Source organism: Coregonus lavaretus (assembly GCF_964263955.1).
Source record: "Coregonus lavaretus genome assembly, chromosome: 3".
In the NCBI taxonomy this organism is placed as follows: Eukaryota; Metazoa; Chordata; class Actinopteri; order Salmoniformes; family Salmonidae; genus Coregonus; species Coregonus lavaretus.
The window spans coordinates 62,048,160-62,073,238 of record NC_139990.1 but is presented as its reverse complement, the minus strand read 5'-3'; the positions used below and the strand labels follow the sequence as shown (position 1 = coordinate 62,073,238).

At 41.5% G+C, this 25,079-nt stretch overlaps 2 protein-coding genes across 2 annotated transcripts; both read left to right on the top strand.

The window, feature by feature from the left end:
* Positions 1 to 1,576: 1,576 nt before the first annotated feature.
* On the top strand, positions 1,577 to 11,344 carry LOC311108361 (CD83 antigen-like; the record flags this gene model as incomplete). Its single annotated transcript, XM_084150997.1, has 6 exons — positions 1,577 to 1,604; positions 9,457 to 9,593; positions 9,755 to 9,799; positions 10,553 to 10,754; positions 10,905 to 11,005; positions 11,144 to 11,344. The coding sequence occupies 6 exons, from the start codon at positions 1,577 to 1,579 to the stop codon at positions 11,288 to 11,290; spliced, it is 660 nt and encodes a 219-aa protein (XP_084007123.1). The 3' UTR covers positions 11,291 to 11,344.
* Positions 11,345 to 22,156: 10,812 nt separating this feature from the next.
* On the top strand, positions 22,157 to 24,684 carry LOC311106666 (CD83 antigen-like). Its single transcript, XM_084149060.1, has 5 exons — positions 22,157 to 22,308; positions 22,402 to 22,538; positions 22,695 to 22,929; positions 23,089 to 23,189; positions 23,328 to 24,684. The coding sequence occupies exons 1-5, from the start codon at positions 22,281 to 22,283 to the stop codon at positions 23,478 to 23,480; spliced, it is 654 nt and encodes a 217-aa protein (XP_084005186.1). The 5' UTR covers positions 22,157 to 22,280; the 3' UTR covers positions 23,481 to 24,684.
* Positions 24,685 to 25,079: the final 395 nt, after the last annotated feature.

The following is a 25,079-nucleotide window of genomic DNA, read 5'->3' as shown; positions in this document are numbered from 1 at the left end:
AACAGTTGTTATTTTGTTTATTTCAAAATCTCTCATTGTAGTTAAAACATCAGGCATTTTCCTGTAGCATCACAACTTGTTTTGATAGTAATTGAGCTCTGATAATATGCAGTTATCTATATTATAATACACTGAGGATCCTAAGCTGCAGGAGGGTCTCCTCCTACAATTTTGGGCCAATTATCTTCACTATAAACTCAAAAGAAGAGCGTTGTCCTCCCACATGATATTGTCCACTTTATAATCCGCTGTGTTTTGTATTTTTGTTTATTATCCCGGTTTTTGTGTTTGGAACTACTTGAGTCCGGTCGCGAGGCCAGTTTGCTTCATCAGTAAAATAATCCTGCAGCAACAGGAAATGTGAAATATTATGTGGATTATAATGAAAGGACATTTTTGTAAGGGTTGATAAATTCTTCGTTAGGGCAAATCGAGTCTGGAAATTACAAACTTTAGAATACTTTTTAAACCTTGAATACACAAGTTTGCATTTCCTTCTGTGCAGATAAACTCTCAGCAACAAAGGAGTGATCAAATTAAGATCCTACATCTGTATTGAGTGTCTCTGTCTTGTCTCGGTGTCAGATACATTTTTACTTGGTCTTGATTCTGTCTCGGACAGTGAGGACTCATTATTTCTTGAATTGGACCAGCGGAGTGAAGAACTCATAGTTATCAGCTCCCATTCGCCAGGCCAAATACCCACACTCCTTTCATGACACATGAATATCTTCTTGCCTATTGAAACCAGGGCTTCCTACTTGACTCATAACATTACTGTCCTTTACTTTCACAGAAATTTATCCTAAAATATTGTCGCGCTCGTCAGAATTGATTTGCTGGTAGCGAAGACATTGTTTGAAAGTTGCATGCTCACTATTAGTAAGGGGAAACTGGGGGAAGTTGTAACATATTTTGTCTTTTCGTCTATTATAGACCTGTTTGGTTCGTGATCATTTGTAGAGTGGCTCTCTATTTGCCGTCAGCATGAATTTTTTCACCATTCTGAATGTCTAAAGAATACATATCTTCTGAAATATCAACACAGCAATACTGGACATTTTGAACTATTTTTATGGTGGAGATTTGACAATTAATGGTCTTGAATTGGACTCGCATTTTTCTGGTCTTGGTCTTGACTTGGTCTCAGACCCCTAACCCCTCTCTTGGTCTCGGTCTTGACTTAGTCTCGCCACCCCCCCCTTCTGGTCTTGGTCTTCACTCAGACTCGATTGGCTCCGGTCTTGGTTTTGAATTGGTCTCGCTTTAGGTGGTATCAAACAACACTGGTTTGGAATGGCACGGTTACTATTGCATCATGTCAATACCATTATGACGTCATTTCGCTGCCAAGGCAAAGCTTAGGCCTATAAAAGCGCGGGTCCAACTACTCAGTGGGTATAGCAATAAAAGGCCACTACGAGGATGCCCAAGAGAAGATGACAGTGATGAGGAGGTGAGTTGTAAGGTGTGTACAGTGCGCCAGGCTGCCACCACGGCCGTGTCCAAACAGAGGGAGTCTCACATTCCAAATTACCATGGCAATTATGCATCACAATAGTAATATTAACGTAACATGCAGCCAGCAATCTGCGGTATCCAAGGTACAGTATTCTATCAACTGCAAGGGTGCTGCTGGGCTTATAGTCTATGGAAGGCCCGTGTGTAAAATCTTCAACAGCATCTTAAACTAAGTCTCAAATCTTTTCAAATAATGAGGTCAAATAAAGCAAGGTACATAATTATGCATCACAAAATTCATTTTCTATTGTAGGCTACTGTTTTTTTTTTTACAGATATGGATAACATGGTTTCAAAGCAAGTACCTACAATAACAATAGCCTACAACAAGTTTATTTAAATACTCTGGAGTTGAGAAGGTTGATAGCCTATACATAGGCTATTTGCTTTGCAGGAGGGGGGATTTGCATTAAATCAAAAATATTAATTTGTAATGATTTGCCGCTAGTAATGTATATTTTGATAACAGTGCCACTTATTTGTGCAATCAAAATGTAATTCATATATATACTCCTGAGTGGCGCAGTGGTCTAAGGCACTGCATCGCAGTGCTAGCTGTGCCGCTAGAGATCCTGGTTCGAATCCAGGCTCTGTCGTAGCTGGCAGTGACCGGGAGACCCATGGGGCGGTGCACAATTGGTCCAGGGTAGGGGAGGGAATGGCCGGCAGGGATGTAGCTCAGTTGATAGAGCATGGGGTTTGCAACGCCAGGGTTGTGGGTTTGTTTCCCACGGGGGGCCAGTATGAAAAAATAAATAATAATGTATGCACTCACTAACTGTAAGTTGCTCTGGATAAGAGTGTCTGTAAAATGTATATTTTAAAAAGCATACTTTACCGTAATGTGCGAATTGATTGTTTGCAGTGTTAGTGGCTTATCACTAATGGATGGCAGGCAGTAACAGAGGAGAGGAAGGTGAATTGTATGAGTTGACCTACCTTGGTGGTGCAACCAGTAGTTCATGTGACATCGGGACATTCACTGAGGAGGACTTTGCCGGGGAACACATCCTTGCATGGAAAACTGCATTCACCTTTGCCATTTTTGTAGTATGCAATTGGCTGTAGCGAGAAAATAATATTTCACGTCATGTTTCAACTGAAATGGCCCTTGCCCTTCTGCATACTGTTGATGATACTATCAATGGTAATATATAAAAATTAGTGGTAATCAAAATGCCAGACTTCACACTGTATCAACTTGTCATGACCACACATACAGTACCAGTTTGGACACACCTACTCATTCAAGGGTTTTTCTTTATTTTCACTATTTTCTACATTGTATAAAAATAGTGAAGACATCAAAACTATGAAATAACACATATGGAATCATGTACTAACCCAAAAAAGTGTTAAACAAATGAAAATATATTTTATATTTGAGATTCTTTAAAGTAGCCACCCTTTGCCTTGATGACAGCTTTGCACACTCTTGGCATTCTCTCAACTAGCTTCACCTGGAATGCATTTCAAATAACAGTCTTGAAGGAGTTCCCACATATGCTGAGCACTTGTTGGCTGCTTTTCCTTCACTCTGCGGTCCAACTCATCCCAAACCATCTCAATTGGGTTGAGGTCGGGTGATTGTGGAGGCCAGGTCATCTGATGCAGCACTCCATCACTCTCCTTCTTGGTCAAATAGCCCGTACACAGCCTAGAGGTGTGTTGGGTCATTGTCCTGTTGAAAAACAAATGATAGTCCCACTAAGCGCAAACCAGATGGGATGGCGTATCGCTGCAGAATGCTGTGGTAGCCATGCTGGTTAAGTGTGCCTTGAATTCTAAATAAATCAGACAGTGTCACCAGCAAAGCGCCCCCACACCATCACACCTCCTCCTCCATGCTTCACGGTGGGAACCACACATGCGGAGATCATCCATTCACGAACTCTGCGTCTCACAAAGAGAAGGCGGTTGGAACCAAAAATCTCATATTTGGACTCATCAGACCAAAGGACAGATTTCCACCGGTCTAATGTCCATTGCTCGTGTTTCTTGGCCCAAGCAAGTCTCTTCTTCTTATTGGTGTGTCCTTTAGAAGGCCTGATTAATGCAGTCTCCTCTGAACAGTTGATGTTGAGATGTGTCTGTTACTTGAACTCTGTGAAGCATTTATTTGGGCTGGAATCTGAGGTGCAGTTAACTCTAATGAACTTATCCCCTGAAGCAGAGGAAACTCTGGGTAGTCTTTTCCTGTGGTGGTCCTCATGAGAGCCAGTTTCATGATAGCGCTTGATGGTTTTTGCGACTGCACTTGAAGAAACTTTCAAAGTTCTTGACATTTTCCAAATTGACTGACCTTCAAGATGTCTTAAAGTAATGATGGACTGTTGTTTCTCTTTGCTTATTTGAGCTGTTCTTGCCATAATATGGACAAATAGGGCCATCTTCTGTATACCACCCCTACCTTGTCACAACACAACTGATTGGCTCAAACGCATTAAGAAGGAAATCAATTCCACAAATTAACTTTTAACAAGGCACACCTGTTAATTGAAATGCATTCCAGGTGACTACCTCATGAAGCTGGTTGAGATAATGCCAAGAGTGTGCAAAGCTATCATCAAGGCAAAGGGTGGCTACTTTGAAGAATCTCAAATATATTTTGATTTGTTTAACACTTATTTGGTTACTACATGATTCCATGTGTTATTTCATAGTTTTGATGTCTTCACTACTATTCTACAATGTAGAAAATAGTAAAAATAAAGAAAAACCCTGGAATTAGTAGGTGTGTCCAAACTTTTGACTGGTACTGTATAATAAATTACTTATCACATTGGGGACCGACTGCTCCAAATGGTGGTTCAAGTGTGTTTGTACCCTCTTGACATGTGTAGGCAATTTGCTTCTCCACTACAGGGGCTGCGGACACGGAGACTGATAAGTGAAAATATGAAAATAAATGAGAAGGATTGGGAATCCACCTTACGCCAAAAAAGGATATGGGTAGTCCTCTGTAGATCCATTGGTAGAGCATGGCGCTTGTAACGCCAGGGTAGTGGGTTCGATCCCCGGGACCACCCATACGTAAAAATGTATGCGCACATGACTGTAAGTCGCTTTGGATAAAAGCGTCTGCTAAATGGCATATTATTTTTATTAATTTTTTATCCACTGTATTATGTAGCATACTAGGTAGTGTCAGTTTAAAGGCCCAGTGCAGTCAAAAACATGATTTTCCTGTGTTTTATATGTATTTCCATACTATGAGGTTGGAATAATACTGTGAAATTGTGAAAATTATGATAATGCCCTTTCAGTGTTTGAAAATACGGACTGAAATTTCAGCCTGTTTTGGTGGGATGGTGTTTTGGCCTGGCTGGTGACATCTAGGTGGTAAATTAATTAATAGACCACTAAGAAAGAGAGTTCCTAACCTCTCTGCCAATAACAGCTAGTTTTCCCCTCTCCGCTCAGACCACTCCCAGACAGTCCAAGCAAAATAATTTATTGAAAAATGTATCTTTGCCAAGAAGCTATTTTGGTTTCTTTTTTACCCTTTTAATGGAAAACAACCACAGTAAGGTACATCATTGTTACCCAGAAGTGATTTGATATTGAGATAAAAACAGCTGCATTGGACATTCAACAGAGGTGGTCAATATAGTGTGATGACCTTTCCTAAGACCTTAAAACATGTGTTAGCACCCCCAAGCTAAGCCATAAGTTCAGAGGGCTAACAGAGTCTTGTGGTCATGTGAAAACCACCTAGGCTCAAATACCAGTTGCATATCAGCACATAGGTCCACACAGCAAAGTTACGTTTTTCAATGAAATTCACGCAAGTGGGGAAAAGCGGGGTGTGAAAGCAATTGTTCCCCATTGAAAGCTGTGCAGCCAAGCCTAATTTCAAGCAATAACAACACACATAGTAATTTTTAAAATTATAACTGGATTATAGCTCCTGTCCAAATGTTGTGTAATATACATACTCTGGATCGCTCCTACAGACAGTGAGTCACGTGGCCGTGGCTTGCTATATAAAGCAGGCAGACAGGCATTGAGGCATTCAGTTTCTGTTTGATTGAAAGTTAAAATGGATAAAACAAGTGACCTAAGCGCTGAGGAGTATTTTTGTAATAATAATGGGGTGGGCCTGGCAGGTCCTGGCTCCTCAGTGGGTGGGCCTGTGTCCACCCAGGCACACCCACTTCTACACCCCTTGGTGGCGGTGGTGTACTGGTGTGGGGAATGTTTTCCTGGCACACTTTAGGTTCCTTGATACCAATTGAGAAATGATTTAACACCATGCCCTGAAGAATTCAGGCTGTTCTGGAGGCAAAGAGGGGTCTGACCCGGTACTAGATGGGTGTACCTAATAAACTGGTCACTGAGTGTATACAGTATTCATGTCAGTCATCAGTCAACTCTACTACACTAAAATGTTACTTCAACCATTAAATTCTAGCAATGGCTAACTATCCTACCAGTCTGTCTTAAAGGTCAACTGCCCCTTAGAACCAACTTCCCTGGTTTTAAACAGCCTATGTGGCATCGATCGGACTCAGAAACATTCATTCTAGTGTCAAAATTGACTAACGTGTAAATAGGATAATTTTAGTCATAGTCAGTCTCGTCCAAAAGTTTTGTAAGTGAGTTCACCACCACTTACTCAAGGGTAGGGTATAGATTATGGTCATGCCCACTTGCCCAGTGCCCACTCACACGAGAGAAGCAGCTGTACTGATTGCACTCTATCAGCTGTGCGCGCTTTATCCAATCATAGCAGCCAGAACCTCCAGACAGTGAGACAGACCTGCCCATTACACAGCACCTCAGACTTGTTTACATAAGACAACACATCGCCAATGTTATGCTGAAATAACCCTTGGCCCTAAGCCCTTCATGGAGTGGCCACTTGCTGATGTGTTTGATAGTGTCAATCACTTGAGTCTGCCACTTTATTGGGCAGAATTGAGATGATCAGAGCGCACTTGTATCCCAGCTGCAACTTGTCAATATTCCAAAACCCATTTGCGAGCATCTTGTTTCCCCTGAGACCTGTTTTGTAACATGATTCCCTATGAAACACTGCCAGACAGACTCACACTCTGGTAATAGTGAGAAAGTTGTAAAAAACATAAAAAACGGCACCGAAGCACACACACGTCACCACTCGCCAGTGACTTGATAAGCTGATTGTGTGCCTGCTAGCTTCTACATGCTAGCTTCATTGACAAACACAGAATTGTAATTTAGCTAGCTAGCAAGTGATTTTGGCCACTGATAAACAGCGTGTATCTTGTGCTTTATTTATGACAGCTTGCAGATGATGAAATTGTAGATATGTTATTGTCTATTGGGTCGGGAAAGTCTGGCTGCACGCTCAGGACTGATTTTGAGGACAATAACATATCTACAATTTCATCATCTGCAAGCTGTCATAAATAAAGCACAAGATGCAGTGCACTGATTCGTTTTTCATGCAATTTTTTAAAACTTGAGAAATACTGCACCAAACAGCTTAGATAGATTCAAAATTGTGCGACTAAGACCTCCTCTGCAAAAGCTCTAAATTAATTACAGATTTCTTGATTTAGCTTAGATTGATTCTGACTGTTTTAAGGAAGTGACTATTTTGAGGAAGTGGCTATGTTGTTGCTACGGTGCCTTAGGAAGGACAAACAACAGTACCTACCAGGGTATGATATGCGAACATGACACACCTACATCAAACAACACCGCCAAGACAACTCTCGTATGGCTTCAGTCATGGCCGCTAGCATTTCTTAATGAGCAACCTTCAAAACGAGGCCAAATCTGGTAGTACAGTCGCCCTTTAATGAGTCTTAGCACGCTAATTGCATACCCTGCACATTAAAATGTTGTTTTATTTAAGGGTTATGCAGTAGGTTGATAACAATATCACCAACATATGTTGTATTGGACATTTCAAACAACATTCCCAATTAATGAGAAAACAGTCATGGTGTTTAATTTAAAGGTGCAATATGCAGAAATCGCTCCGCCATTTCCTGGTTGCTAAAAGTCTAAATAGTTAGCCTAATTTTTGTTTATGTGACAAAACAAGCAGTCATTGTGTAGAGAATCATTGTAACATCTAAACCACTGTGAAATATCAAATCACATTTTATTTGTCAAATCCACAGCAACAGCTGTAGCCCCAAGGTAGACCTTACCGTGAAATGTGTATTTACAAGCCCTTAAGCAACAACGCAGAGTAAAAACTAAAGGAAGACAATTTGGTAAATAAACTAAAGGAAAAATAGTAACACAATAAAAATAACGAGGCAAATACATTTTCCATAACCAAAAATGTTGTATTTTCAGCTGTTTGAAGCTGGTGTACAAAACCGAAAGTAAAAGACTCAAAAACTCAATTTAAGAATGAGAAGCCTAGAAATAGCCCACATAGAACATATCTACAGCTTCTTAGACTTGCTTTCAATTAGAATGACAGATCTATAACTCACATTTCTATGATAATTTGGTCGGGTCGCCGACGATTTACCATGGCAACCTTGGGGCTAATTTTTATGGGCGCCAATGGCAGATTTTCAGGGAGTTTTACATCTGTACCCCAGTAGAGAGGCATGACCACTGTGAACGTCTTTATGAAATACATAAAGACATGTTTTGTACTTCCAAAAAAGGTATAAATAAAAAGTTTGATGCAACCGAAAAAATGCCTCTTCAGCACCTCACATGTATTTTTCGGTTGCTTTTACATTTTTATGGGGGTACCGAATAGTCATATTTTCGGTTGCTTGTGTTTTTGGATGTACATACCGGCCGTGTCTGCAGTGTAGGCCTAAATGACAATAGTTGCTAATCGAAACTCCATATTTGGTGAGTAACGATCGTATTTTGACATTATTAAGCTTGAAAGGCTGGTGAATGGCAAGTTGAATGGCTGCTTCCTGGGTTTAAAGGAGATTCGCCATATAAACGTATAATGTAATTCTGGTTCAGGAGATTCCTAGCTCTTGCCAGGGGATTCCCTATACTATTTTATGATGTGCAATCTTCCTGGGGAGGTTAGGGGATTCTCAGGCAATGGCCAACCATGAATTTCACTTTCAGTTTGCAAAAATAAGGCATATCTTTATATGTAGGCTATTATGTATTTTCCTTCTCTAATTTGAACACCTTCTCTTCTACACTACAGAAAGAAACCAGCTTAATGCCAGCAGGCAGACATAATAAAAAGCGTTACACTGGGATGCTGGCCCATGCTGATTCCCATAGTTGTGTCAAATTGGCTGGATGTCCTTTGGGTGGTGGACCGTTCTTGAAACACATGGGAAACTGTTGAACATGAAAAACCCAGTAGCGTTGCCGTTCTTGACAAAAACCGGTGCCGTTCAAAGGCACTTAGGCTAAATATCTTGTCTTGGCCATTCACCCTCTGAATGGCACACATACACAATCCATGCCTCAATTGTCTCAAGGCATAAAAATCTTTATTTTAACTTGTCACCTCCCCTTCATCTACACTGATTGAAGTGGATTTAACAAGTGGCATCAATGAGGGATCATAGCTTTTACCTGGTCAGTCTGTCATGGAAAGAGCAGGTGTTCATAATGTTTTGTACACTCAGTGTAAAGTCTTGCAGTGACAACTAATTTTCTGTTTGTTATGTTTGTTCCTTTAAATAATGACAAACCGGGGCGTAGGTTGAACTACTTTTAATAAACTAATACTTTAGCTAGCAATCTCCTTGTGTAGCCATGCAAGGCATACTTCAAATCCCTAGCCTTGGTAGTTCACTTCCGTTTTAGATAGCTTTATATAAACTGCAACCCTTATGTTCTGGATCATCATTGTCATTGCTGTAGTTCTACAAATGTTTTTTCTACTCGTCTGCGTTCTAGGTATGTTGTCATTTCTTTTTAACAATGAGTTTGATATTAGTCCAGCTGGGCAGGCTCACCTGAAATTATGATTTATCTTGTGTTTTTCTATAGCTGTCTCCTTGCAATGTGGGCTCACTCAGGATATGCCTAACCAAGAGGTGAAGTCAGTTTGTGGAGAGGACTCAATTCTGAAATGTAAAGCAATATGTAAGCCTGGGGTCCAGTACCGGGCAGTGAAGTGGTACAAGGTAAGCTTTCTATTATTGTGATAGCACAAACTCTGTGTTTTGTACCGTCTGACCAAATTTTGTACAAGTGCAATATGAGCAAAACATATACAGCACTGGTCCCAGACCAGCTGTTAAGGGCATATAGATCACACATCGCATATCACACCCTCTTCTCCCAGCTCGGTGAGGAGCCCTCTAATAAGGTGTCTGGTCTATTGATGAAGATGCTATCAAATCAAATCAAATCAAATCAAATTTTATTGGTCACATGCGCCGAATACAACAGGTGCAGACATTACAGTGAAATGCTTACTTACAGCCCTTAACCAACAGTGCATTTATTTTAAACAAAAAAAGTAAAAATAAAACAACAACAAAAAAAGTGTTGAGAAAAAAAAGAGCAGAAGTAAAATAAAGTGACAGTAGGGAGGCTATATATACAGGGGGGTACCGTTGCAGAGTCAATGTGCGGGGGCACCGGCTAGTTGAGGTAGTTGAGGTAATATGTACATGTGGGTAGAGTTAAAGTGACTATGCATAAATACTTAACAGAGTAGCAGCAGCGTAAAAAGGATGGGGTGGGGGGGCAGTGCAAATAGTCCGGGTAGCCATGATTAGCTGTTCAGGAGTCTTATGGCTTTGGGGTAGAAGCTGTTGAGAAGTCTTTTGGACCTAGACTTGGCACTCCGGTACCGCTTGCCGTGCGGTAGCAGAGAGAACAGTCTATGACTAGGGTGGCTGGAGTCTTTGACAATTTTGAGGGCCTTCCTCTGACACCGCCTGGTATAGAGGTCCTGGATGGCAGGAAGCTTTGCCCCAGTGATGTACTGGGCCGTACGCACTACCCTCTGTAGTGCCTTGCGGTCGGAGGCCAAGCAGTTGCCATACCAGGCGGTGATGCAACCAGTCAGGATGCTCTCGATGGTGCAGCTGTATAATTTTTTGAGGATCTGAGGACCCATGCCAAATCTTTTTAGTCTCCTGAGGGAGACATATCACCTAACAGCACCACGCAATGGTACGCCGGTCTGGAGCGTGAAGTGGAACTTTTGGCTGATAATTATTTCGATATCTTCCTGCCCAATGTAACAGCTGTTGATAGTGGGAGGTATAAGTGTCTCCTGGCAGCACCTGTAGGAGAGCAGAACCAGGAGAGGCAGATTGTCCTCAGAGTGACAGGTGAGTGTGTTCTACTCTCATTATGTGCTTGTTTTGGTATGTAGACCTACTGTATACTGTATGTGAGTGTTTTAAATTGGACCCAGAGAGAGTTCATCGTTTAAAATGTTTCCAGTGATGCTCAAGGATTTGTGGATAATTTTTTTGCAGGTTGCCTTGAGTCCACAGACCAATCAGAAGAAAGGGATACCATCCTAGTTCTTTCCATTGTGGGGCTTGTGGCAGCATTGCTGATATTCACCATCAGCTATGTGAGTTACAACACTGCCCGCTGTTCCTCTGATTGAATTTTTTTTAAACAAACATTTTATGGTGATGGTTTCCATGTATTCCATTTTCTTTTAAATGTTTTCATGTTATTTACTCAATAATGCTCATCTTTACCATAGGTCATCCTAAGGAATATGTTTTTGCAAAGGAGTAAGAAGTATCGACAAGAACCACTTCTAGATGCACCCCTTGAGAAGAAAGATTTAATGTTGATCTACACTCCAAACTGGTCAGGACAGGCTTCCATAAAACATGTCTGTGTGTGAGAGCCTGTTCTGCTAGTTTGGGCTCATTGTATACTTGAATGTGAAGAGGAAATGCAGAGAAAGAATAGGGCACTTTTTGAAGCTGAGCAAGGATCCTAAGAGTCATATCGATCACTGAACCTGTACACAGCCCATCTGTAATTAGCCCACCCAAATACCTAATCTCCATATTGTTATTTATTTTGCTTATTTGCACCCCAGTATCTCTATTTGCACATCATCTTCTGCATATCTATCACTCCAGTGTTAATACTAAATTGTAATTATTTTGCACTATGGCCTATTTATTGCCTTACCTCTATAACTTACTACATTTGGACACACTGTATATAGATTTTCTATTGTGTTATTGACTGTACGTTTTGTTTATCCCATATGTAACTCTGTGGTGTTGTTGTTTTTATCGCACTGCTTTGCTTTATCTTGGCCAGGTCGCAGTTGTAAATGAGAACTTGTTCTCAACTGGCCTACCTGGTTAAATAAAGGTTAAATAAATAAAAAATGTCTACTTTCCAGGAGAAGAGTTCACCTCTAGAGCAGGGAGGCAGACAACCCTCTGGCCGGTTCTGTAGAACTAAGATGTGTAGGCTTTTCAAAGAAATGAAACAGAAACAGTAGCCTACACCCTTTCACTCAGACAGCCAAACAGCAGTACAGCCAGGCTAGGGCAGCAGTTCTCCAGCAACGACTGCCTGTCTGCAGCATTCACACACCTGAGATGCTCAAGGAGAAGAGCCTGGTGAAGGGACCCCACGATCTAAGCCCCAAGATCTAACCTCAACAAGGAGCTTCAGGAAAGGGAGAAGGAATAATTCATGACAAGGGGTCATTCTGCAGGGTCGCTCCATGGCAATGTTGGGGTTAAATCATTTACATTTCAGTCAACCCAGGAATTGAAGTTGACGTTGAGTTTGAACTGGAAAATGACCAAAGTGTGCAGCATTGAATTTCATGCCTAATGAAATTCCTGTATTGACTGGTATTGAAATGGAATTGATCTGAGCACTGTTTCATGGGGCTCATTCGTGTTGGAAGGGTTTGGTGGGTCACGCTGGACTCTGCACAGAGAGATGAAACCAACCAAGACAGCATTTAATCTGAGCCAAGCAAAGCTCCCAATGAACTCTAATGTTCAGGCATAATTTACTTAAAAAATATATTTTGCGAGGCCATAACAGTATTTTATTAATTTTGTATGCAGGATAAAAAAAAAGTAAATTTTTGTCCAAGCAAACCGAAAGTGGGCTTTGGTGAATATTGGCGAAAAGTAATAGACAGAAAATAAACTTTGTATAAATCTCCATCAGGTTTTTTAAATAAAAAAAAATAAAAAAATGTATTTGCCACATGCACCAAATGCAACAGGTGTAGTCCTTACAGTGAACTAGTCCATGGCTGTTCAGGAGTCTTATGGCTTGGGGGTAGAAGCTGTTAAGAAGCCTTTTGGACCTAGGCGCTTCGGTACCGCTTGCCGTGCAGTAGCAGAGAGAACAGTCTATGACTAGGGTGGCTGGAGTCTTTGACAATTTTTAGGGCCTTCCTCTGACACCGCCTGGTATAGAGGTCCTGGATGGCAGGAAGCTTGGCCCCAGTGATGTACTGGGCCGTACGCACTACCCTCTGTAGTGCCTTGCGGTTGGAGGCCGAGCAGTTGCCATACCAAGCAGTGATGCAACCAGTCAGGATGCTCTCGATGGTGCAGCTGTATAACTTTTTGAGGATCTGAGGACCCATGCCAAATCTTTTCAGTCCCCTGAGGGGGAATAGGCTTTGTCGTGCCCTCTTCACGACCGTCTTGGTGTGTTTGGACCATGATCAGCCATTCTGTGGATACATTGAAAATAAACAAGACATGTAAATAATTTTGTAACATATCTGACGTACATATGCTTGCTATGTGTTCTTAGATAAATGTTGTTTAACTTTTTCTTAAGACGAGTCATCACTTTTTTTGTCACCACAGTAGTGATGTTTCTCTGTGAACAGTCCATTGTTACCAGTGGCGATTTTAGCATGTAAATATTGGTGGGGCAAACCCAAAAAATGTTTTGGGGATGCATGCCGGCAAAGCCACTACAGAACACTAAACAATACATTCATTGCACTATTACGGTGACAAACGGTGCCCACAAACTGTTAGGGCCTACATAAAGCTGTCCCAATAGAAGAGTCCCAACAGCAGTCCCCAACACCTTACCACTGCTACACCTGGCTATCAGTGGAGCCTTGTCTGGCAGCGAAACAGTTCATTCAGCCTCATTTACTGCCTTTAAAAAAAACAAAGCTGATATGGCTGACTTGCTTAAACATATGTTGTTTCTACAGACAATTGAGATGTACAAACTATGGCATATGGGACGACGAGCGGATAAGAGGCAATCCGTAATCTCGATTTAAGACGTTAATGAACGAGCTAGGACGGACATAGTCAATATAACTATTTGTTCAGCACTTTTGAAATGTACAGCGACAGAATTCAGAACATGGGCCGCTCTTACAGTATTCTCCCTGTACACCAAGTCAGGACCGTAGGATAAATAAAGGGGACATATAAGCAGACAATGAAAGCTCTTACAATATTAAATGATTACATTACTCTAAAACAGGTTATAGGCTACATGTGCACCACCAAGTCAGAACAGTAGGTGAGATTAAGAGGGGAAAAGGGACCAAATTATTAGGGTGAGGCACATGGGCTACTAACAGTTTACTACACAACATACACTGTTATGTGAATTATTTAACAAACTATTTCAGTGTCTCTGTGCGTCTCCCAAAAGGTTGTAAGTCTTTTCGGATTTAAGTAACGGACAGAGTCCCGGTCTGCATAGTCAGAGATATTTATTCATTGAGAATTCTGCCATCACAATTTCAGAGTCCATCTTTTATACTCATACGTCATACAAAAAAATCCCTCCCCTCTGTAGGCGGGCTGTAGTTTTCCACTCTAAAACTGCTATCCTGACCATCAGTTCACACACACACACAGATATACTCACATGCATACACACATACATACACACACACACACATGCATACACACACTCATACATACAGACTTTCTTATCATAGCCTACTCTCTGCATTCCTCAGTTATTGCCGTTCTCACAATATTCTGCACCATGTTTTCATAACAGTTTCTCCCCTCCCTAAATTGGGAGGCCTCTTTATCTTGGTTTCTCAGTTGTCTGTAGACAGTTCTCCTTGTCCTTTGTCTGGCCTAACTCTTACTCACATTGCTGAGTCTTTACTGGTCCTACACTCACACATTTCTAACACATTATACACAGTTTCAGGGTGTAATAATTAGTCATTAATAATTAATCTATCATACACTTAGTATTACTTTCTTAGCTACAGTATACATATCTCCCTGGCATATTACATCATTTATGCAGCAGCATACAATACATTTTTGGACTCACCTTGTTGTGCTATGCTCACTTGAACAGGAAGGTGGCGTGGCGGTCCTTCGTGGGCAAATTTTGTCATCAAACTTTATCAATAAAGTCTGGCATTCTCTGGATTTATGGTGCTTTCAAGACAACAGGGCACTCTGAAAAAAACAAGGTTGAATCATGATGGTGTCAGTGATATTCAGGTCGTAGCTCTAGAAAGAGGCCCGAGTTCCAATTCGGAGTTGGATGACCGTTCAAAATGTATTATGCCAGTCGGAGCTTGTTTTTCCCCGAGTTCCCAGTTGTCTTGAACTCACTGAAGTCAGATTTCCCAGTTCTGAGTTTCCAGTTGTTTTGAGAAGAAGAAGTCATGCTGGATTGGCAGCATGGCCAATGTTGAATGTTTATTATTTTAAGCTTGGAAAAGAGACCCTTAAACCCAGAGTTGGGACCACACACCCACTCCACTGAATAGCAGGCTAGTGATTGCTTTGCAATGCTTGCAGTTAGACACTGATTCCTTCCAAACCACTCATTGTTGAATTTGCGATTTCCAACTTGTTGTGTAATGTTTATGTCCAATGGCCGATGAGCACCGATACGTTTTATCTATAATTTCTCTTAATTATTTCTATTCATATGACAAGGATTTAAAAAAAGATTTGCCAGTAGATTGTCGATCTTTTGAGTGACAAGAATTATGTGAAGTCATTGTCAATCACATTACCCCAAACACTTTACAAGGTAACAACATCACACAGCATAAAATGTAACTAACCCATCTGCACGTTTTTTAATGAATGAAATACAGAAATATCTAATTTACATATGTATTCACACCCCTGAGTCAATACAGTGCCTTCGGAAGTATTCAGACCCCTTGACTTTTTCCACATTTTGTTAGGTTACAGCCTTAATCTAACATTTATTAAATAGCTTTTTTTCCTCATGAATCAACACACAATACCCCATAATAACAAAGCAAATTTCTTTTAAAAAACAACAACTGAAATATCACATTTACATAAGCATTCAGACCCTTTACACAGTACTTTGTTGAAGCACCTTTGGCAGCAATTACAGCCTTGAGTCTTCTTGGGTATGACGCTAAAAGCTTGGCACACCTGTACTTGGGGAGTTTCTCCCATTCTACTCTGCAGATCCTCTCAAGCTGTGTCAGGTTGGATGGGGAGCGTTGTTGCACAGCTATTTTCAGGTCTCTCCAGAGATGTTGGATTGGGTTCAAGTCCGGGCTCTGGCTGGGCCACTCAAGGACATTGAGACTTGTCCCGAAGCCACTCCTGCGTTGTCTTGGCTGTGTGCTTAGGGTCATTGTCCTGTTGGAAGTTGACCCTTCGCCCCAGTCTGAGGTCCTGAGCACTCTGGAGTAAGTTTTCATCAAGGATCTCTCTGTACTTTGCTCCATTCATCTTTGCCTCAAACCTGACTAGTCTCCCAGTCCCTGCCACTGAAAAACACCCACATAGCATGATGCTGCCACCACCATGCTTCACCGTAGGGATGGTGCCAGGTGTCCTCCAGACGTGACGCTTGGCATTCAGGCCAAAGAGTTCAATCTTAGTTTAATCAGACCAGAGAATCTTGTTTCTCATGGTCTGAGAGTCCTTTAGGTGCCTTTTGGCAAACTCCAAGCGGGTTGTCGTGGTCAAAAGTTTTGAGAATGACACAAGTATTGGTCTTCACAAAGTACGCTGCTTTAGTGTTATGAGACATTTTTGTCAGATGATACTATGGTATACTGAAGTATAATTACAAGCATTCCATAAGTGTCAAAGGCTTTTATTGACAATTACATTAAGTTTATGCAAAGAGTCAATATTTGCAGTGTTGACCCTTCTTTTTCAAGACCTCTGCCATCCGCCCTGGCATGCTGTCAATTAACTTCTGGGCCACATCCTGACTGATGGCAGCCCATTCTTGCATAATCAATGCTTGGAGTTTGTCAGAATTTGTGGGTTTTTGTTTGTCCACCCGCCTCTTGAGGATCGACCACAAGTTCTAAATGGGATTAAGGTCTGGGGAGTTTCCTGGCCATGGACCCAAAACGTCGATGTTTTGTTCCCCAAGCCACTTAGTTATCACGTTTGCATTATGGCAAGGTGCTCCATCATGCTGGAAAAGGCATTGGTCGTCACCAAACTGTTCTTGGATGGTTGGGAGAAGTTGCTCTCGAAGGATGTGTTGGTACCATTCTTCATTCATGGCTGTGTTCTTAGGCAAAATTGTGAGTGAGCCCACTCCCTTGGCTGAGAAGCAACCCCACACATGAATGGTCTCAGGATGCTTTACTGTTGGCATGACACAGGACTGATGGTAGCACTCACCTTGTCTTCTCCGGACAAGGTGTTTTCCGGATGCCCCAAACAATCGGAAAGGGGATTCATCAGAGAAAATGACTTGCAGCTGTGTAAAGGAGTGGTGACAGCCCAGATCTCCCAGTATGCAGCTTCCATCCAGGCCAAGTGTTCCCAAGGCTTCCCCATCAACAACCGCACACTCATTGGGCCGCCCGGAACCAGGGGACCAACTAGAGAATCAGGCAAACCCGTGAGTCACACAGCCCCCAAACCAACCCCTATCTACAGTGAGGGAAAAAACTATTTGATCCCCTGCTGATTTTGTACGTTTTCCCACTGACAAAGAAATTATCAGTCTATAATTTTAATGGTAGGTTTATTTGAACAGTGAGAGACAGAATAACAACAACAAAATCCAGAAAAACGCATGTCAAAAATGTTATAAATTGATTTGCATTTTAATGAGGGAAATAAGTATTTGACCCCCTCTCAATCAGAAAGATGTCTGGCTCCCAGGTGTCTTTTATACAGGTAACGAGCTGAGATTAGGAGCACACTCTTAAAGGGAGCGCTCCTAATCTCAGTTTGTTACCTGTATAAAAGACACCTGTCCACAGAAACAATCAATCAATCAGATTCCAAACTCTCCACCATGGCCAAGACCTAAGATCTCTCCAAGGATGTCAGGGACAATATTGTAGACCTACACAAGGCTGGAATGGGCTACAAGACCATCGCCAAGCAGCTTGGTGAGAAGGTGACAACAGTTGGTGCGATTATTCGCAAATGGAAGAAACACAAAATAACTGTAATTTTCCCTCAGCCTGGGGCTCCATGCAAGATCTCACCTCGTGGAGTTGCAATGATCATGAGAACGGTGAGGAATCAACCCAGAACTATACAGGAGGATCTTGTCAATGATCTCAAGGCAGCTGGGACCATAGTAACCAAGAAAACAATTGGTAACACACTACGCTGTGAAGTACTGAAATCCTTCAGCGCCCACAAGGTCCCCCTGCTCAAGAAAGCACATATACAGGGCCGTCTGAAGTTTGCCAATGAACATCTGAATGATTCAGAGGAGAACAGGGTGAAAGTGTTGTGGTCAGATGAGACCAAAATCTAGCTCTATGGCATCAACTCAACTCGCCGTGTTTGGAGGTGGAGGAATGCTGCCTATGACCCCAAGAACACCATCCCCACCATCAAACATGGAGGTGGAAACATTATGCTTTGGGGGTGTTTTTCTGCTAAGGGGACAGGACAACTTCACCACATCAAAGGGACGATGGACGGGGCCATGTACCGTCAAATCTTGGGTGAGAACCTCCTTCCCTCAGCCAGGGCATTGAAAATGGGTCGTGGATGGGTATTACAGCATGACAATGACCCAAAACACATGGCCAAGGCAACAAAGGAGTGGCTCAAGAAGAAGCACATTAAGGTCCTGGAGTGGCCTAGCCAGTCTCCAGACCTTAATCCCATAGAAATTCTGTGGAGGGAGCTGAAGGTTCGAGTTGCCAAACGTCAGCCTCAAAACCTTAATGACTTGGAGAAGATCTGCAAAGAGGAGTGGAACAAAATCCCTCCTGAGATGTGTGCAAACCTGGTGGCCAACTACAAGAGACGTCTGACCTCTGTGATTGCTAACAAGGGTTTTTCCACCAAGTACTAAGTCAAGTTTTGCAGAGGCTTCAAATACTTATTTCCCTCATTAAAATGCAAATCAATTTATAACATTTTTGACATGCGTTTTTCTGGATTTTTGTTGTTGTTATTCTGTCTCTCACTGTTCAAATAAACCTACCATTAAAATTATAGACTGATCATGTCTTTGTCAGTGGGCAAACGTACAAAATCAGCAGGGGATCAAATACTTTTTTCCCTCACTGTACTAAGGAAGGCCTTTAGTCCAAACAATGATAAATTCTGTTGACCTCTCTCTCTCTTAGGGTAAAGCAGGCAAAGCTGGAGTCAAAGGAGCCAGGGGCATCCAAGGGGACACAGGAGTGGATGGTCAGAAGGGGGCAGAGGGTGAAAGAGGTATGTACTCCAATTGACTTAGTTCAACCAAACTTGATTACTGGTAAACAAAACCTTGATCACTAAGGCTCATTTCAAGTGAAAATGCTCCTTTGTAGTGGCATAGCTTCAGAGTTCACCCACAAACTCTCTGTTTTACTCCACAGGTACAAAAGGTCTGAAAGGAAAGAGGGGTGTGCCTGGTAAAGGTCTGCCAGGACACGATGAGCATCAAGGTAGGACACTGTTTACACTGGTGTGAAACTCTCAGGTCTACCTCAACATTGCTTGTCTTAGAATTGTTGGAAAGTATCTGTAACTCACTTCCAGATTCACTTGAAAAAGGATTGTGTGGTTTTTATTCAACATTTATGTTAGCATGAAGTTATTTTTCAAGAGAACTGTTAAGACGCCATCTCCAATTGTTAAATTGTTTTCCCCACAGGGCTGCCAGGCCACCCAGCAGAGCCAAAGAAAGGTATGGCAGGTCCCAGAGGGCCCACTGGTTTCACAGGCGCTTTGTGCCAGCCTGGCATGGCGGGCAACGCAGGAGTGCCCGGCTTCTGTGAGGCACGGAACTGCAGCATTCACGCGCCTGTGATGCGTAAGGAGCAGGGCCTAGTGAAGGGACCCCGCGATCTAAGCCCCAAGATCTAACCCCAAGAAGGAGCTTCAGAAAGGGGTGAAGGAATGTGAAAGAGCAGTTAGAAAGATATGGCATATACAGTTGAAGTCGGAAGTTTACATACACCTTAGCCAAATACATTTAAACTCAGTTTTTCACAATTCCTGACATTTAATCCTAGTAAAAATTCCCTGTCTTAGGTCAGTTAGGATCACCACTTTATTTTAAGAATGTGAAATGTCAGAATAATAGTAGAGAGAATTGTTTATTTCAGCTTTTATTTCTTTCATCACATTCCCAGTGGGTCAGAAGATTACATACACTCAATTAGTATTTGGTAGCATTGCTTTTAAATTGTTTCACTTGGGTCAAACGTTTCAGGTAGCCTTCCACAAGCTTCCCACAGTAAATTGGGTGAATTTTGGCCCATTCCTCCTGACAGAGCTGGTGTCAGGTTTGTAGGGCTCCTTGCTCGCACACACTTTTTCAGTTCTGCCCACAAATGTTCTATAGGATTGAGGTCAGGGCTTTGTGATGGCCACTCCAATACCTTGACTTTGTTGTCTTTAAGCCATTTTGCCACAACTTTGGAAGTATGCTTGGGGTCATTGTCCATTTGGAAGACCCATTTGCGACCAAGCTTTAAATTCCTGACTGATGTCTTGAGATGTTGCTTCAATATATCCACATAATTTTCCTTCCTCATGATGCCATCTATTTTGTGAAGTGCACCAGTCCCTCCTGCAGCAAAGCACCCCCACAGCATGATGCTGCCACCCCCGTGCTTCACGGTTGGTATGGTGTTCTTCGGCTTGCAAGCATACCCAATTTTCCTCCAAACGTAACGATACTCATTATGGCCAAACAGTTCTATTTTTGTTTCATCAGACCAGAGGACATTTCTCCAAAAAGTAGGATCTTTGTCCCCATGTGCAGTTGCAAACCGTAGTCTGGCTTTTTTATGGCGATTTTGGAGCAGTGGCTTCTTCCTTGCTAAGCGGCCTTTCAGGTTATGTTGATATAGGACTCGTTTTACTGTGGATATAGATACTTTTGTACCTGTTTCCTCCAGCATCTTCACAAGGTCCTTTGCTGTTGTTCTGGGATTGATTTGCACCTTTCGCACCAAAGTACGTTCATCTCTAGGAGACAGAACGCATCTCCTTCCTGAGCGATATGACGGCTGCGTGGTCCCATGGTGTTTATACTTGCGTACTATTGTTTGTACAGATGAACGTGGTACCTTCAGGCATTTGGAAATTGCTCCTAAGGATGAACCAGACTTGTGGAGGTCTACAAAAAAAATTCTGAGGTCTTGGCTGATTTCTTTTGATTTTCCCATGATGTCAAGCAAAAAGGCACTACGTTTGAAGGTAGGCCTTGAAATACATTCACAGGTACACCTACAATTGACTCAAATTATGTCAATTAGCCTGTCAGAACCTTCTAAAGCCATGACATCATTTTCTGGAATTTTCCAAGCTGTTTAAAGGCACAGTCAACTTAGTGTATGTAAACTTCTGACCCACTAAGAAAGAGAGTTCCAAACCTCTCTGCCAATAACAGCTAATTTTCCCCTCTCCACTCAGACCATGTCCTAGAAAAAATATTTATTGAGAAATATATCTTTGCTAAGAAGCTATTTTTGTTTCTTTTCGACCCTTTTAATGGAAACAATCACAGTAAGGTACTTAATTGTTACCCAGAAATTATTTGATATTGAGATAAAAACAGCTGCATTGGACATTCAACAGAGGTGGTCAATGTGATGACCTTTCCTAAGACCTTAAAACATGTGTTAGCACCCCCAAGCTAAGCCATAAATTCAGAGGGCTAACAGAGTCTTGTGGTCATGTGAAAACCACCTAGGCTCAAATAGGCACACCCATGCCTACACCCCTTGGTGGTGGTGTACTGGTGTGGGGAATGTTTTCCTGGCACACTTTAGGTTCCTTGATTCCAATTGAGAAACGATTGAACACCATGCCCTGAAGAATTTAGGCTGTTCTGGAGGCAAAGATTCCTAATTCTGGGATTCCCCCCCAGGTGATGGCCAACCATTAATTTTACTTTCAGGTAGCAAAAACAACAATACCAAAGGTTAATATAGTGTAGACCTATCTTAATATTTAGCCTATATTGTAATGTTGTATTTCTATTTATTTTAACACCCTCTTCAACAGAAATAAACTCATAGGCCTACTACACTAACGTTACATTACAAGTGCATGCGTAAAATTAGCCGGAGTCAGGATATAAAGATGCCATGATATAGCCTACAACTAATAAACTGCGGAGTATTGAGTTAACATTCAGAAATAACACCCACTCCCAGTAACTGTAATTACGGTTTAGCTTAAGTTTAACACTAGATTCATTGAAAAAACATATCCATACACATCAGGAGAGTGAGCCAACGTATCGCCATAATATCGCCACTGACTCATCTAAATATGCAGATTTGCAGTAGGTCATGTGGAGAGAGAATGTGACGCACATCTTTCCATTGCGAAACGAAAGTGTTGTATGCAGTCGGGGAAATCCCCATAAACAGTTTAACTTCTCTTTCGGAAGTATATAAGCTGCTACCCTCCTGTTCTAAATCGTCATCTTCGTTGCGGTAAAATATGTTTTTTCAACTCGTCTGCATATTAGGTATGTTGTCATTTATTTTTAAGAATGAATTTGATATCAGTCTAACTGGGCACGCTCACCAGAAATAATGATTTACCTTGTGTTTGTCTATAGCGGCCTCCTTGCCAGGGGGGCTCACACAGGATAGGTCTACCGAAGAGGTGAAGTCAGTTTGTGGAGAGGACTCAATTCTGAAATGTAAAGCAATATGTAAGCCTGGGGTCCAGTACCGGGCAGTGAAGTGGTACAAGGTAAGCTTTCTATTATTCTGATAACACAAACTGTGTGTTTTGTACCGTCTGACCAAATTTTGTACAAGTGCTATCTATATATGCAAAAAAATATACAGCACCGGTCCCAGACCAGCTGTTAAGGGCATAGAGTAACCTCACACCCTCTTCTCCCAGCTCGGTGAGGAGCCCTCTAATAAGGAGTCTGGTCTATTGATGAAGAGGCTATCACCTAACAGCACCACGCAATGGTACGCTGGTCTGGAGCGTGAAGTGGAACTTTTGGCTGATGATTCTTTTGATATCGTCCTGCCCAATGTAACGGCTGTTGATAGTGGGAGGTATAAGTGTCTCCTGGCAGCACCTGTAGGAGAGCAGAACCAGGAGGGGCAGATTGTCCTCAGAGTGACAGGTGTGTGTTCTACTCTCATTGTGTGCTTGTTTTGGTATGTAGACCTACTGTATACTGTATGTGAGTGTTTTAAATTGGACCCAGAGTTCATCTATGATGCTAAATTCTTTAAAAATGTTTCCAGTGACGCTCAAGGATTTGTGGATAATTTTTTTGCAGGTTGCCTTGAGTCCACAGACCAATCAGAAGAAAGGGATACCATCCTAGTTCTTTCCATTGTGGGGCTTGTGGCAGCATTGCTGATATTCACCATCAGCTATGTGAGTTACAACACTGCCCGCTGTTCCTCTGATTGAATTTTTTTTAAACAAACATTTTATGGTGATGGTTTCCATGTATTCCATTTTCTTTTAAATGTTTTCATGTTATTTACTCAATAATGCTCATCTTTACCATAGGTCATCCTAAGGAATATGTTATTGCAAAGGAGCAAGAAGTATCCACAAGAACCACTTCTAGATGCACCCCTTGAGAAGAAAGATTTAATGTTGATCTACACTCTGGGGCCAAACTGGTCAGGACAGGCTTCCATAAAACATGTCTGTGTGTGAGAGCCTGTTCTGCTAGTTTGGGCTCATTGTATACTTGAATGTGAAGAGGAAACGCAGAGAAAGACTAGGGCACTTTTAAAGCTGAGCAAGGAGCCTAAGAGTCATGTCTACTTTCCAGGAGAAGAGTTCACCTCTAGAGCAGATGGAGGCAGACAACCCTCTGGCCGGTCCTGTAGAACTAAGATGTGTAGGCTTTTCAAAGAAATGAAACAGAAACAGTAGCCTACACCCTTTCACTCAGACAGCCAAACAGCAGTACAGCCAGGCTAGGGCAGCAGTTCTCCAGCAACGACTGCCTGTCTGCAGCATTCACACACCTGAGATGCTCAAGGAGCAGGGCCTGGTGAAGGGACCCCACGATCTAAGCCCCAAGATCTAACCTCAACAAGGAGCTTCAGGAAGGGGTGCAGGAATGGTCCACGATGAGGGGTCATTCTGGAGGGTCGCTCCATGGCAACGTTGGGGTTAATCCCATTTACATTTCAGTCAACCCAGGAATTGAAGTCGACATTGAACTGGAAAATCACCAATGTGTACAGCATTGATCTTTTAGAATTTCATGCCTAATTCAATTTGTGTATTGACTGGTATTGAAATAGAATTGATTCATTTTCCTCCAAGCAAACCGAAAGTGGGCTTTGGTGAAAAGTAATTGGCAGAAAATTAACTTGTATAAATCTCTATCAGTTAAAAAATATATATGATCAGCAATTCTGTGGATACATTGAAAATAAAGAAGACATGTAAATCATTTTGTAATGTACAGTATTGTATCTGATGTACATGTTCTATGTGTTCTTAGAGTCCTCACTTTTTTAGTCACCACGGTTGATGTTTCTCTGAGAACAGTTATGCACTTTGATCAAGTTCATTGTTACTCAGAATATTTCATGTTATTAAGAAAAAATAATTTCCCCTACCATTTTACAAATGCTTACAAACTGGATACATAACTATTTTTCTACATAGTATGCTGTTTGAAGTGTTAAATGGCTGGCAACATATCTCTACCTATTTCACAAGACACATTCTGTTATATTTTATATTAGTTATATACTGTACCTTTACATTAGTCATTTACGTCACCTGTCAATGTTGTAATGTGCCAATTTTGAGCAGGATGATCACAATTATATTTTTGGATAGCTGTTTTAATTGTTAAATACATAAATACCTCTTTACTAATCTTTTGAGTGACAAACAATTGTGTGAGGTCTCTGTCATTGTCAAACACATTACAAGGTAACATCACACAGCATAAAATGGAAGCCAGGTTAAATGGGATCTAAACAATATTGAAAATTAAAATCCTTTACAAACATGAAATTCCATGTAGTTTAAAAACATTTAATACTATAGAATAAGTAAAAAAAATGTTTTATTGCATCACAATATCACAGGACAGATTTGACATGAGTGCATGAATATGGGTCATATACAATACAGTGTCCTTTTTCATGCCAACTGTCTGATCATAGCACTCAACACATTATTACACAATAATAATAATAAGCTTGATAATAAGCTTTATATCAATATATTAATTTAGTCACTTGTCTCTAAGCTTATTGTCTGATAGGGATAAGTGTAGCTTGTAAC

Coding starts and splice junctions, on each gene's coding strand:
- LOC311106666 (XM_084149060.1), top strand. CDS start 22,281: ATGTTTTTTCAACTCGTCTGCATATTAG. Junction 22,539..22,694: donor GGGCAGTGAAGTGGTACAAG/GTAAGCTTTCTA, acceptor CTCTTCTCCCAG/CTCGGTGAGGAGCCCTCTAA. Junction 22,930..23,088: donor GATTGTCCTCAGAGTGACAG/GTGTGTGTTCTA, acceptor ATTTTTTTGCAG/GTTGCCTTGAGTCCACAGAC.